Source organism: Eleutherodactylus coqui, chromosome 6 (genome assembly GCF_035609145.1).
Source record: "Eleutherodactylus coqui strain aEleCoq1 chromosome 6, aEleCoq1.hap1, whole genome shotgun sequence".
NCBI classification, from domain to species: Eukaryota; Metazoa; Chordata; class Amphibia; order Anura; family Eleutherodactylidae; genus Eleutherodactylus; species Eleutherodactylus coqui.
The window spans coordinates 118,783,794-118,798,502 of NC_089842.1; the positions used below are offsets into that span (position 1 = coordinate 118,783,794).

General features: G+C 41.9%; 1 protein-coding gene across 1 annotated transcript; it reads right to left on the minus strand.

Annotated features, from left to right (window-relative positions):
* Nucleotides 1-705: 705 nt before the first annotated feature.
* Nucleotides 706-13,147, minus strand: LOC136632529 (heat shock protein HSP 90-alpha-like). Its single transcript, XM_066607473.1, has 11 exons — nt 12,915-13,147; nt 11,330-11,477; nt 10,674-11,040; nt 10,391-10,524; nt 8,314-8,622; nt 5,198-5,363; nt 4,913-5,103; nt 4,576-4,723; nt 4,216-4,484; nt 1,753-2,086; nt 706-1,240 (listed from the first exon to the last, which is right to left on the minus strand). Exons 2-11 carry the CDS (start codon nt 11,474-11,476, stop codon nt 1,131-1,133), a joined length of 2,175 nt encoding a protein of 724 aa, XP_066463570.1. The 5' UTR covers nt 11,477; nt 12,915-13,147; the 3' UTR covers nt 706-1,130.
* Nucleotides 13,148-14,709: the final 1,562 nt, after the last annotated feature.

Here is a 14,709-nt window from a genome sequence, read left to right on the forward strand (position 1 = left end):
CTTATTGAAGTGAATGAGAGCGCTGTTTGGGGGTTTATTTTGACATCATAAGTAGTTTGCCTCCATTTTTATCATTATTATGTCAATCTAATTGGCCAGCACCGTGAAACTTTGCTAATATTGAGTGTAAAGTTTCCAAGAACAAGACTTAAATCCCCCAGAACAATAAAGAAAAGAAACAAGAAGCAGCACTCAAATATCTACAATGAGATGTACAAGGTTTATTCCCCAATGGTTATGTGAAATCAGACTTCTGGAGATAGCCAAATACAAGTGCTCCGCTACCTCCAGCGGTCTCATTAACATGAATGAAGTGGGAGTATGCAAGCATGATCATGGCTTCATTCATTTGTGGACCTTCAGCACTCTGGTCTCATGACTGATGGAGGTCCCAAAGTCAGAACCCCACTGATCAAATACTTATTCCCTATTCTGTGAATAAGCGACAATCCTCTTAATATTATGTACCTCTAAGTCAATGTTAATGGGGGGATATGGGGTGATAACTTCTAGAAAACAACTTTCTTATATGTTCGACAGCTAATGACAGCCCACAGGTTGCACAAAGTGGCATCTGTACTACCATATTGCTATTAAACACACCTGTGTTATCTAGTTTATGATGTATTGAGGCACTGTCAAGTCATATATTATATATAGGCAATAATTGATAAATAATTAAAACGTTGCAAATAGCTGTTTTTTATTTTTTTATTACTAAACACATGTTGTCAAAAAAGCAAATCACATCAAAGCCTTAATATTAAAAGGGTTGTACCAAAATATAACGCTATTCCCTATCCACCTACTTTAAGGATAGGTCATCAATATTAAAGACCCAGAAAATCCCTTTAAATAGAACGGTAACTTATACGATAAACCAACCTGCATATTGCAAGTAACACATAAAAAAAACTCAGCAATGATGAGTAATAAATTATAATAAATTATTACAGCTCTGCATATGTATCACAAGATGGGAGATAACATAATGAAATATTCTTATGATCAAAGCATGATAATTTACCCTGACTATAGTATATTATATAAAAATATTCATATCTGTACATAAGACTTTGGAACTAGACAGCTTGGCACTACACTTTGGAACTTGACCACCACCATTGCTCTCAGTCCACTTCTTCCATCCTAGATGTGTCGTCATCGCCCTCCAGTGAAGGCATCTCTTCCAGCACTGGACTTGAGATGTCCTCCTGAATAATATCTTCTTCATCAATCCCTGTGCACAACAGTTAGGCCATGAGATTTAGTTAGCGTCTGAACAAATTATAGGTCACTGTGCATATATTACACATATATATCATGTTAGTCAGTGTATCTCACGCCACGAATTATACTATACTGACCACGTATAATAAAACCAATATTAGGGTGGCTACCTTAAAAAAGTACTGGTACTAAATGTATATTTCCAGGTTACCAGTGCTCTGGAACTGCAATCATAAAGCAGGCCAAAGACATATGATGCAGAAGTCAACCGTCTTAAGTATAGGAGCCATCAACCAGCTCCAGACTTCTTCTTGAGGTGAGCAGCTATTGGTTGAGTTGGATATGTTTGCCTGACCTGATCATGCATACTTATAGAGGGGTCTTCCAGTGTTAAGAACATCTGACTGGCCATCTTATGTCTATGGCCAATTTTAATGTAGAACTGTCCTACAACCAACATTAAAACACTTTTGTCAATGCGTCCATCTACTGAGATACTTGACAAATTAGTGACTTACTTACCTAAGCCAAGTTTGATCATCCTGTAGATACGGTTAGCATGTGTCTGTGGGTCTTCTAAGGTGAAACCAGATGACAGAAGGGCAGTTTCATAGAGTAGAGTAACCAGATCCTTTACAGATTTGTCATTTTTGTCAGTCTCTGCTTTTTGCCTCAGAGTGTCTATGATTGGATGTTCACAGTTGATTTCTAGATGCTTCTTTGCTGCCATGTAGCCCATTGTGGAGTTGTCTCTGAGAGCCTGAGCCTTCATGATGCGCTCCATGTTGGCAGACCACCCATAGGTGCTGGTCACAATGCAGCATGGGGACTCAACTAGTCTATTTGAGATCACCACCTGGACATCAAAATCTTATTAGTTACAACATATCATATCAAAATCATTAGATGTATAAGTTTAAAGCAACCCACTGGTTTCACATTAAAGGAGCAGGAAGCAGACAGTTAGGTACATTGTGAAATGACCCAGGTTGGTGTTGGGCATGTGTCTTATTAAAGTGAATGGGATTCAGCCTGCAGTACTAACCTGGGCCACGGCTAAGTTTATGTGTAGTGATCCAGAGTTGTTACTACTGTTAATCTTGCTGTTAGGTTGTGCTGCTGGGACCCGTTGTTCTACGAGTTTCCAGGAGTACACCTTCACAGGTGTGGGATAATTGAGCTGGCTGGGTATAGAGCTTAGTGTAAATGGTGTACTGTCTTGCATGCAAATCCCTGGCATGTTGGTGTGAGCTGCGTCCTGTCCTGCTGTGGATCGTTTGCCATGTAGGGCAAGGTAGGTCCCTAGGTTCCAGCATGGAGCTGTCCCTGTCGGGGCGATCACACACCAAAACAAACACCATACATACCGTGTTTACCTAAAAATAAAACACTGTCATATTCATTTTTGCCCCAAAAGAAGCACAGTGTCTTATTTTTGGGGGGTGTCTTAATACTTACCTAGCATGCGTCTTTCGGGTGCCTCTCACTGGGCTGCGGTGCCCAAACAGTCTTCTGTGTATTCCTCAGCACTGAGCGAGCATTCTCTTCCTGATAACGGGGCTTGAATATACCACCTCCGGCAAGAGATTTCTGTTATTGGTTCAGGACACCGCCTGAGCCAATCAGAACCTGCACTCGATAAACCAATTGCAGCTATTCAATGATGTCATTTAATGAATGGCTGTGAGTGGTTCATCGAGCGCTGGCTCTGATTGGCTGAGGCAGTGTTCCTGAACCAATCACAGCAATCTCTTGCTGGAGATGGGGTATTCAAGCCCCGTTACCAGGAGGAAAATAATCGCTCAGCACTGAGGACTACACAGAAGACTTCCAGAACGCCGCAGCCCAGTGAGAGGGACCCGAACAACGCCTGCTAGGTAAGTATTAAGACACCCCCCAAAAATAAGACCCTGTGCCTCTTTTGGGGCAAAAATGAATGAGTGTTTTATTTTTGGGTAAACATGGTATTTATGGTGTGTGTTTTGGTCGCCAGTCCTTTAGTTATGTCTGTCCGTGAGTCTACTATGCAGTACCTCCCTTTGGTGTTCGAGCCATCACATCCTGTTTGGACGCGATACAATCCTTGTGACCGTGCTGAGGCGTGGTGCGCCCAGACAACATAACAGTTGCTCTGGGAAAGTAGTATAGGATAAATGTATGCTTTAAGTGTTTTTGCATATTTGGATGGTTTGGTGTCTTTTGATGTCCTCTTTGTATGGGCTGAATTGATGTCTATATTGGAGTTGATGACCGGAGAACCAGAGAGTATAATATAGAAGAGTAGAACAGCTAAAGCTACTCAGCATTATTTAGTGTATTTATCCCGTCTCTCAGCCCCTCAGCTCAATACTGTTGGGAGGACCCCAGAAGTTTATAAAAACCCTTGTACAATTCCAGAAGCTTCAGAATGGAAAGCACATGAGGTGTAGCAACAAGTGCAGAAACCTGGTTAAGGGAAAGTTATCTACACCCTTATTTCTGAGTCTGAGGAATGAGCAAGGTACCAGATATGACATAGATGTGCCAGATATGACCGTATCCCATAAACGGTATGGGATTTTTTTTATAAACAATGGTATCTCCAGTAGCCACCTCTGAGCATGGATGTTGGAAACTGACAGTAAGGAATATCATACTATATACCACCTGAAGCTACAATAAACGTTAAGCTCTTCCTGACTCCTAGAGCATCTTTCCACTGGGGACCTACACCACTCTACAATGTAACATGCCCAGGAGTAAAGACCAGCACATCCTATTTTGTCCCCCATCATTCACTGCAGTGCAGCCAGGTTGGAGTTAGAGACATTAGCCACCATTGACACTAGTCTCCTACTTTGGCTCATTACATATGGAGCTATCTGCTTCCTGCAGCAAAACAGCTAGAAATGAGACAACCCCTTTAAGATGTTAGGGTTCTTTTGAGTGAGCCAATGAAAGCTTCAAGTAAATGGACAACCTATCACAAGCTGCAATGAAACTTACCTTTTCCACCTTCTTGTCCAGAATTTCTTTTACAATCTTGCAGAGATTTTCAAATTTAATTTTAATGTCCTCCTGCTTCTTCTTCTCTTCTTCATCCTCAGGAAGCTCCAGTCCTTCCTTACTTACTGAGACCAAAGTCTTTCCATCAAACTCCTTGAGCTGTTGGACACAGTACTCATCAATGGGTTCTGTCATGTAGATCACTTCCAGGCCATGTTTCCGGAGTCTCTCTACAAAGGCTGAATGAGCCACTTGCTCCTTGGTCTCCCCTGCAAAGAACAAATAATCAGCATGGAAGTGCAAAAAATGTGAGACAACATTTGGTGGACTCATATTAGACCTCAATAGATCCGCTCTTACCTGTGATGTAATAGATGTGTTTTTGATTTTCCTTCATGCGAGATACATAGTCAGCGAGAGAGATCATCTCCTCTCCAGAAGCGGAGGAGTGATAACGTAGGAGCTCAGAAAGCTTTTTACGGATCTGGGTATCTTCATGGATTCCAAGCTGTATAATTAAAAATAGTATATTCATAACTCCACACAAATGTCTTCTCTTTTGCCCATCTCCATAATTGGAATCATCCATGGTTTTTGAAAAAAACCCTAAGGAGATGTAGGCATCTACCTTTTCTTACCTCGTATACTAGATGTTTTGTAGCAATATATGCATAAATATTTCCCTTTCTCCTTTTACCTTGATGTTTTTGGAGAACTGCTCATAGAACTTCTTGTAGTTTTCTTTGTCCTCAGCCAGCTCTGTGAATAGTTCAAGACACTTCTTCACCAGGTTCTTGCGGATGACTTTGAGGATTTTGCTTTGTTGCAGCATTTCACGGGAAATATTGAGAGGTAAGTCCTCAGAGTCAACCACTCCCTTAATGAAATCTGTAGAAAATGCAAGAGGTCAGAAAATATATTCTAAAGAAGAATCCATGGAAATAGACAAGGAAAATACCACTATACATATATAATAGCTTACTCAAGAACTCTGGGATTAGCTCATCACAGTTGTCCATGATGAAGACTCTGCGCACATACAGTTTGATGTTGTTCTTTTTCTTTCTGTTCTCAAACAAATCAAACGATGCACGGCGGGGAACAAAAAGAAGTGCTCTAAACTCAAGCTGTCCTTCCACAGAGAAATGCTACATGGGAACATCAAAGCAAAGTAATAAGTTTTCCTGACAAAGTGTTACAGAGCAATTTCAGTATACTTCAATATATAACACAGATTTAATATTCACATAAATATGACAACATTTGTCCTGCACCCAACTGTTCCAATTCACATAAATGGCTGTCACTTTTTAATGACCCAAAGGATAAGGATATGACTACTAAAATGCTATTTATGTGTATAAGACTATAACTACTGAAACATTGCCTCCTATGTACAAGAATATAACTACTATATTACTGCCTCCTATGTACAAGAATATAACTGCTATAATACTGCCCCCCTATGTGCAAGAATCTAATTACTATAATAGTGCCCCTATGTACACGAATATAATTACTATAATACTGCCTCCTATGTGCAAGAATATAACTACTATAATACTGCCCCCTATGTACAAGAATATAACTACTATAATACTGCTCCTATGTACAAGAATATAACTACTATAATACTGTCCCCTATGTACAAGAATATAACTACTATAATACTGTCCCCTATGTACAAGTATATAACTACTATAATACTGACCCTATGTACAAGAATATAACTACTATAATACTGTCTCCTATGTACAAGAATATAACTACTATAATACTGCTCCTATGTACAAAAATATAACTAATATAACACTGCCCCCTATGTACAAGAATATAACTACTATAAGGCCGCCTGCAGACGAGCGGAAATCCCGCCGCGGGATTTCCCGCGGGATTTCCGCCGCTGAAAGTCTGCATAGGAGTGCATTACAATACGCACTCCTATGCAGACGGCCGCGGTTTGGCCGCGCGAAATCTCGCGCGGCAAACAAACCGCGGCATGTTCTAATTTTCTGCGGGGCACGCACTCACCTGGCCGCCGGCTCCGGTCTGCGCATGCGCCGGCTGTGCGGCGGCCGGCACATCAAAGAGCCGGGGCCGCCAGGCGCGGGTGAGTACGCGCTCGTCCCTGCAGGCTCTGGGGTCGGATCGCGCGGCGAGATTTCTCGCTGCCGGATCCGACCCGCTCGTCTGCAGGCGGCCTAATACTGTCCCCTTTGTACAAGAATATAACGACTATAATATTGTTCCTATGTACAAGAATATAACTACTATACTACTGCCCCCTATGTACAAGAATAAACTACTATAATACTGCCCCCCTATGTACAAGAATATAACTACTATAATACTGCCTCCGTGTACAAGAATATAACTACTATAATAGTGCCACTATGTACAATAATATACCTACTATAATACTGCCCCTATTTACAAGAATATAACTACTATAATACTCCTCCTATGTACAAGAATATAACTGCTATAATACTGTCCCCTATGTACAAGAATATAACTACTATAATACTGCCCCCTATGTACAAAAATTTAACTACTAGAATACTATCCCCTATGTACAAGATTATAACTACTATAATACTGCTCCCTATGTACAAGAATATAACTACTATAATACTGCTCCTATATACAAGAATATAACTACTATAATACTGCTCCTATATACAAGAATATAACTACTATAATACTGCTCCTATATACAAGATTATAACTACTATAATACTGCTCCTATATACAAGAATATAACTACTATAATACTGTCCCCTATGTACAAGAATATAACTACTATAATACTGCCTCCTATGTACAAGAATATAACTACTATAATACTGCCCCTATGTACAAGAATGTAACTACTATAATACTGCCCCTATGTACAAGAATATAACTACTATAATACTGTTCACTATGTACAAGAATATAACTACTAGAGATGAGCGAGTGTACTCGTTAAGGCAAATTACTCAAGTGAGTATCGCCATTTTCGATTACATGCCTGCTTGCCCGAAAAGATTCGGGGGCTGGCAGGGGTGAGCCGTGAGTTGCGGGAGTAAGCAGGGGGGAGTGGGGGGACGGGGGGAGAGAGAGAGAGAGAGATCCCCACCCCCACCCCCAGACTCCTACCGTACAGTGATGAAGGGCAAAAACCCTGAAACAGCTGTCTGTACAAGGAGTCTGGCTTTGCTTTTAATTCCCGGTCATTGTAACAAGGCTTGTATAAAAAGTCTGACTTTGACTTGAAGGAATGCTGCCTCTCAATAGGTGGCACTGTGGAGTATTTATTCCATCTCCCTTATTTGCATATTACCCAGAGGAGCGTGCATGGCCATTTGAGTCTCCTCACTTAGTTTATAGTATAGTTGCTCTCTCTAAGGAGAATAGAGCGTTTCTGAACCCCCATCCCAGGCCTCTCACTAGCAAAGCCAGACTCCTACTGTACTGTGATGAAGGGCAAAAACCCTGAAACAGCTGTCTGTACATGGAGTCTGGCTTTGCTTTTAATTCCCAGTCTTGTAACAAGGCCTGTATAAAGAGTCTGACTTTGACTTGAAGGAATGCTGCCTCTCAATAGATGGCACTGTGGAGGATTTATTCCATCTCCCTTATTTACAAAGGGACTTGTTACTTTAAGAACAAAGAGACTAAGGACCTCTTTGCCTGAGGATGTTTTGAGGGTGAATTTGCTAAAGAGTTTACAAGGGGTCTGGATGTATTTCTTGAGTGTAATGTTATTTACACTATATTACTTTAGAAGGGGTGTTGATACAGGGAGTTATTCTGACTGCCAGATTTGGAGTCGAAAAGAAACTTCCTTCCTTAAAATGAGGAAATTTAGCTTACACGTTATGATGATTGTTTTGCCTTTCTCTGGATCAACATTGCAGAATAACAGGCTAAACAGGATGGATGTATTTTCTCAGCCTTACAAACTGTTACTATGTTACCTACTACAAGAGTATACAGTAACTACTAAAATATTGCCCCTATGTATAAGAATGTAACTATTAAAATGCTGCCTTCCAATGGAGAAGAAAATATATGACTGGAATTGCTGTATGTCAGATAGTATTGTCCACTTACTTTAACAGCTAGATGGTCCTCCCAATCATTGCTGAGGCTCTTATAGAATTCTCCATATTCCTCATTACTAATATCATCAGGGTTGCGGGTCCAGATGGGCTTGGTTTTATTCAGTTCTTCTCTGTCAATGTATTTTTCTTTGATCTTTTTGGTCTTCCTTTTCTTTCCATCTTTCTTGCCATCTTCTTCCTCATCAGATCCAACATCTTCAATTTTAGGCTTTTCATCTTTATTCTCTTCTTCCTTGAGTTCCGTGATTTGCGCTTCAGCTTCATCATCACTGATTTCTTTTTCACGCTGCTTTTCAACCTTTCCAATAAGAAAGCATAGGGGCAGATTACGAAAACTGGCTAAAAGAAAAACTGCTTTTGCTGCTCATAGCAACCAGTTTTCACTTTTCAAGTGCGCAATATGAACTGAAAGCCATCCTGTGATTGGTTGCTAGGATCAACAAAGACAGTTTTCTTTTTAGACAAATTCATAAATCTACTCTATAGAATGGAGCTTTTGTAGATCTCCATAACCTCCATATACTTAACACACTCATGCATTGTATGATAGACTCTTGAGAAAATCCACCAGAGAGACTCAGCTTTTCTGATATGTGTGTTTTGGTAAACATGTTATTGCATTCCCTATGAAATAAGAATTCTGGTGCATCTTTTCCTAGAACTCTGCGCTATACCGTCCATCTGTTATTTCCCCTAGAATTAACTATGCATTGAGAACCGGGTGTTACAAGTGGATGAGGTGCGTCTGTAGGCTATCTGACAATGTCTAATCAGTGCTGGCAGTGCCAAACTGTGTCCAGACACAGCCCTGTGTCCAGAACTAGTCCTGCACATTGATGAGCTAGCTGAAGGCTAGCCCCCCCCACCCTCACCCGCCCTCCAGCCAATGATTGGCTGATCTCTCTCTATTTATAGTAATAAGGAGAGAGCTGCCAATCAATGGCTGGATGGTGCAGTGAGTTGGTGCAGTTGCCAGTTGCAACTCATAAATATCCAGGACTACTTTTAGTAGTTCTCTATGCATATGCGGCTACTGATAAAAGGCAAGTTTCCCCAAAACTACTGCCCAGATCCACAGAGCAGATATATCACTGTAATCAGTCAAGATAAAGTGGCAGCATGAAGTGGTGCAAAAGCTCCAAAGAGTTTTATTCTCCTCAACACAATATAAAAAATGGCGACGCTTCGACCTGCCAATGGGTCTTCGTCAAGCTTGACAAAGACCCATTGGCGGGTCGAAACGTCGCCATTTTTTATCTTGTCAGGAGGAGAATAAAACTCTTTGGAGCTTTTGCACCACTTCATGCTGCCACTTTATCTTCTTTGGTCTATGGTGTGGGATTTGGTCCTGATCCCAGTGGCTGTTGCATCATTTATTGGAACCTGCCCTTATTGGGATAACTCCTGTGCTCTTGGTGTGACTGCTTCTCTCTATTTTACTGTAATCAGTGTGACGTGCACTGCCTTGTGCTGTCATTAGAGAGGTGCAGAAAGATGGTGACAGAGTTTCTTTAAACTGAATTTAAATGAATCCAATTTTTTCCTATTGAAATCAATGATAGAAAAAAACAAATGTTTACTTCTGAATCCATTCCATTCGATTTCCGTTTTTTTCACAGAACCAATAGCACAGCAGACTGAAATGTTGTTGGAGTTACAAGAACACCCAGTAATGTTTTGGGTTGGTTGTATGCTGTTGCTGGATGGAAATACAACAGGATCCACCTCTTCACAACAGTCGGAGAACCAATGTTAATTTGTTTCATGTTTTTGAAAAGCATAATGAAAATTTGTGTAAGCATCAAGTTTAACAGCACTAGGGGTGCAGCTATGGTGAGTGGATAGGAAGAAATCATCACCAGGTCCTGGTACATAAGCTGACCCAATGGCCCCTCTGTCCCATAAGAACACAGCAGTATTATAAATGGCAGATGGGTAATGAGGGCACTATTTTACAGATTTTGCATTGTGGTTCAGGAGCCTCAAAATTATGCCCCTAGGCAACATTCATCACCCAATACAAGACACTGTAAATATAACCTCAAGGTACCATAATGTACACTTACATACAAAGTGATAGGGTAGCCAATAAACTGAGAATGTTTCTTCACAACCTCCTTGATCCTCTTTTCCTCCAAGTACTCAGTCTGATCTTCCTTCAAATGTAGAATTACCTTTGTCCCACGTCCCAGGGGCTCAGCTGACAACACAAAGGGTTAGATTGTTTAGAGTAGAGACTTTGCCCATTACTACATTGATGAGTACTGATTTTGTAGGATAAGGAAATTGCCTACATCTCTATGGGTGACATGACATTCATATGATAGCGATAAAGGAGCAATAACTTACAGTTGTCTACTCTGACAGTAAAGGATCCTCCGGCCGAGGACTCCCAGGCATACTGCTCATCATCATGGTGCTTGGTGATCACAGTCACTTTGTCAGCTACAAGGTATGCAGAGTAGAAGCCAACACCAAACTGACCAATCATGGAGATATCTGCTCCAGCCTGCAGAGCTTCCATAAAAGCCTTGGTTCCAGACTTGGCGATGGTGCCTAGGTTATTGACAAGATCAGCTTTGGTCATACCAACTCCAGTGTCAATAATAGTGAGAGTGCGCTCATACTGGTTGGGGGTCACATCAATCTTCAGCTCTTTGCCAGAATCCAGTTTGCTGGGGTCAGTGAGACTCTCATATCGAATTTTATCCAGAGCCTGAAATATGGAACGCACCAAGGCAAGATTAAAGTGTTAGGAGACATTGGGCTCAATTTAACTTAGACAATATGTATCTCCATAAAAAGTGACTAGAAACGTCTCTGGATGGGGCCTTACGTGTACATTATGGTAAATGCAGCAATATCACTACTGTGTGTAGGAGGTAGGGTTGGGGGGGGATCCATTGCAATAGTACCAGGGTTCAGGGGCTTTAAGCAACGCCTCTGCTCAAGGTGAACGCCATGTGTAAGGCTCTTAGTATCAGGCTTATTGAGCCTGAACTTACATCAGATGAGTTGGAAATAAGTTCTCGCAGGAAGATCTCCTTGTTGGAATAGAAGGTGTTGATAATCAGGGACATCAGCTGAGCAATCTCAGCTTGGAACGCAAAGGTCTCCATCTCTTCCTCCATGATTCTGGCTTCTTCGGGCATCCTTAAGAATGCAAATGTACAACATGAGATTTTATTCATCAATCATTTGAGTAGCTATAGACAAACAGATGATTTCTCCATGAAAGGTTGTGATAAGCAGAGCAAAACCAAAAGATCCTATCCATGTGCTATCCAATGTGCATCGGGAGTTGTATCATCACTCCTTAAAGAGAGCACCTAGAACTCACGTTAAAGGACTCTCAATAGCCAAGCCAGAATCCTACTGTACACTGATGAGGGGTAGATTCTGGCTTAGTTTTCAACTCCCAGTCATTGTTCAAAAGACCTGTATAAAAGGTCGGACATTGATTTGCAGGATGCTGCCATCCAATAGGTGGCGCTGCAGAGGTATTGTTCCATCTTACTTATTTGCATATACTATTCAATGTGCTGAACACAGCACATTGACATGTGCTATTCTCGTCTCAGAATCGGACAAGAATAGGACCAGCTGAGTTTTTTTTTTACTCTATCTTTCAGAGTAAAAAAAGCCCTTGTGAATGCACCCAATAAATATAGTAATATAGTATGTTAGACCGAAAGGAGACAATGTCCCTCTAGTGCAGCCTGTTCCCCCTCCCCCCCCCCCCCCCCCCAGATGATTCAGAGGAAGGCAAAAAAATCCAATGAGGCACCAGCCAATTTAGCCCATGTGGGGGAAAAACTCCTTCCTGACTCCATAATGGCAGTCAGAATAATCCCCAGATCAACGTTTTGAAAGTTCATACCTGACTCCAAGACCCGGAACAACAACCCCACTGGTTATTTAATGTCTATATCCTGTAATATCATAGAGCCCTAGAAAGGTATCTAGTCCCCTCTTAAACTCCTCTATCAATTTTTGCCATCACCATGTCCTCAGGTAGAGAGCTCCACAGTCTCACTGCTCTTACAGTAAAGAACCCGCTTCTGTGTTTTTGATGAAACCTTCTTTCCTAAAAGCATAGAGGATGCCCTCTTGTTACTGTCACAGTCCTGCATATAAACAGATCATGGGAGAGATCCTTGTATTGTCCCTTAATGTATTTTTACATAGTTATTTGGTCACCCAAATGAATGGGTGCTATTTATGTCCAAATTTTAGACAACCTTTTCGGTCCGAAAATCAGACTATAAACGGCCTGTGAGCAAGTAGCCTCTAAAAAAGTAACATTTTCCTGGAAGAGTAGTAGATGCTTGAAATAAACTTCCAGCAGATGTGGTTTGAAAATCAACAATAAGTGAATTCAAGCTGCCTGGGATAAACATATCTATCCTAAGAGAGAAATAGGAGGAAATAGTGTATGGACAGAGCAGATGGACCACGTGGTCTCTTACTGCCACCAGTCTATACTTCTTCTATGAAACAGGAATACCACTTTAATACGCATACCCAGCCTGCTGCAAGTAACTGCGTGGAACCCTAAACATTGTGCTAATAGCATCTGTACCCCCTTACCTGATTTTTATGTGTCGTGTCCCGTCCTGATCTGCTTCCAGTCTAACTATGCAATTGCAATGTGTCCTCTTTTTGCAATGCAACGTCTGCCTGCAATGTCTCTCTTCCTCTATCAGACTGGCTTGTTTCTTGCTCTTTATGTGTCGGTGCACTATTCTCTATCACTCCGTGTGACTGAGCTGTGTCCTCTCTGCTCCGTCTCTGCCCTACACTGCGTTACCAGCTGCTCTTTATACCAGGGGATGCCACATTCTGGAAGAGTCTCGGTTCAGGAAAGACCGAGAAGCTTCTAGACTCACAGGGTGTTGGGTGTCAGTACTAAATGGGATGGTGTAAGGGGTGTCATCTGCATTGCAACATAGTGAATGGTTATTTATATCCACATCTATCTCCAGTGTGTTGCAGGCCATCACACTATATCTGGCATGTGCTCCTTCCATTAACCCTCTAACAGTCACATTAAAATTGAAAGTAAAACCTGAAAATTGGCACATAACTGAATTGCATTAAGCCCATTTTTAATCCTTTAGGCCTCGTTCACACGAGCGTTGTTTTGCACGCATCCGTGCTGCGGAAAATGCAGCGCTGCACGGATGTGCAGAAAAACGTGTAACGAAGCTCTGTGCCAATTGCTTTCAATGGGGCCATAGCCGCCACTGACGGAGGCCCCATTGAAAGCAATAGACTGCAGGCACCCCCGCAGTGATTTTCAGGGAAGGGCTTTATATATCAGCCCTTCCCTGGAAATCATCCCTAGCATTTGTAAAAAAATATATATACTCACCTCTCCGCCACTGTCGGGGCTCGGAGTGCCTAGCCGCTTGGTCCCCCTGCACTGCTCTAAATCTCTTTCAGCAGGTGGGGATTTATGTTTTAGATTCTTTTATTATACATATGGCAAAAGAGGTTTCTTTTAAACTTTTATTACTTTTTTAAAAATAATTGTTAAAATTTATTAATCTTATTTTTACTTTTTTTTTAGTCTCCAGAGGGGACAACAACTTGCAATGCTTTAATAGCTCCTGCAATATGATGTAATGCCATGGCATTACATCATACTGCAATCAGGCAGGCAGAGTATCAAGCCACCCCATGGACATGGCTTGATAGGCATTCTGCTAACACAGCCCTGGGACCTTTCACAAGGCTCCCGGCTGCCATGACACCCGCACGGCTCCCCGCGATCTCATCGCGCGGGAAGGGGGTGGGGGGGTGACGGGACACCTGAACATCATTCGGAGAATTTAAATGCCTCTGTCAGAAATTACATCAGCATTTGAAGGGTTAAGCCACGCGGCTTATCGGAGCTGTTGATGCTGGCTGTAAGAAACAGCCGGTGCCCGCATTGTATGGAGGGAGTTCGCCGCGCGATCTCCCTTCATATCTACCCCGACGCTGCAGGACGTAAATCTACTGGGGGCTAATATTAGGGACCTTTAACACAGACAGAATATACCATCCCAGAATTCTCTACCAAAATTGGGACATCAAGTTGCAAATTTGAATGCGGAATTGCCAGCAGGATTCTGCAATTTTTAATTCTGCATCAAAATCCACACATCAGGGTGGCTTGGTGATGGAAGCGTGAGTACCCCTTGCTTTGATCTCCCGCCGGTCCTGACAGCAAAAACCCGCTTTAAACTGCACATAGCAGCTAAAATCAGCCCTCACTACCTTCCTGGAGAATTCCTAGCCATCTGGTGGTGCCTTCAGAGACTGATCCGGCAGATATTCAGCGCCTCCTTCGGGCTCCCAGTGTCGCAGGCTCTGGATCCAAGATGGCGCCAGACCATGT

Excerpts from the sequence above, each read along its gene's own strand:
- LOC136632529 (XM_066607473.1), bottom strand. The coding sequence starts at position 11,476 with ATGCCCGAAGAAGCCAGAATCATGGAGGAAGAGATGGAGACCTTTGCG. Across the intron at positions 5,104-5,197 it reads GCTAATCCCAGAGTTCTTGA|ATTTCATTAAGGGAGTGGTT; the intron begins GTAAGCTATTAT and ends CATTTTCTACAG. Across the intron at positions 1,241-1,752 it reads GATGATCAAACTTGGCTTAG|GGATTGATGAAGAAGATATT; the intron begins GTAAGTAAGTCA and ends TGTTGTGCACAG.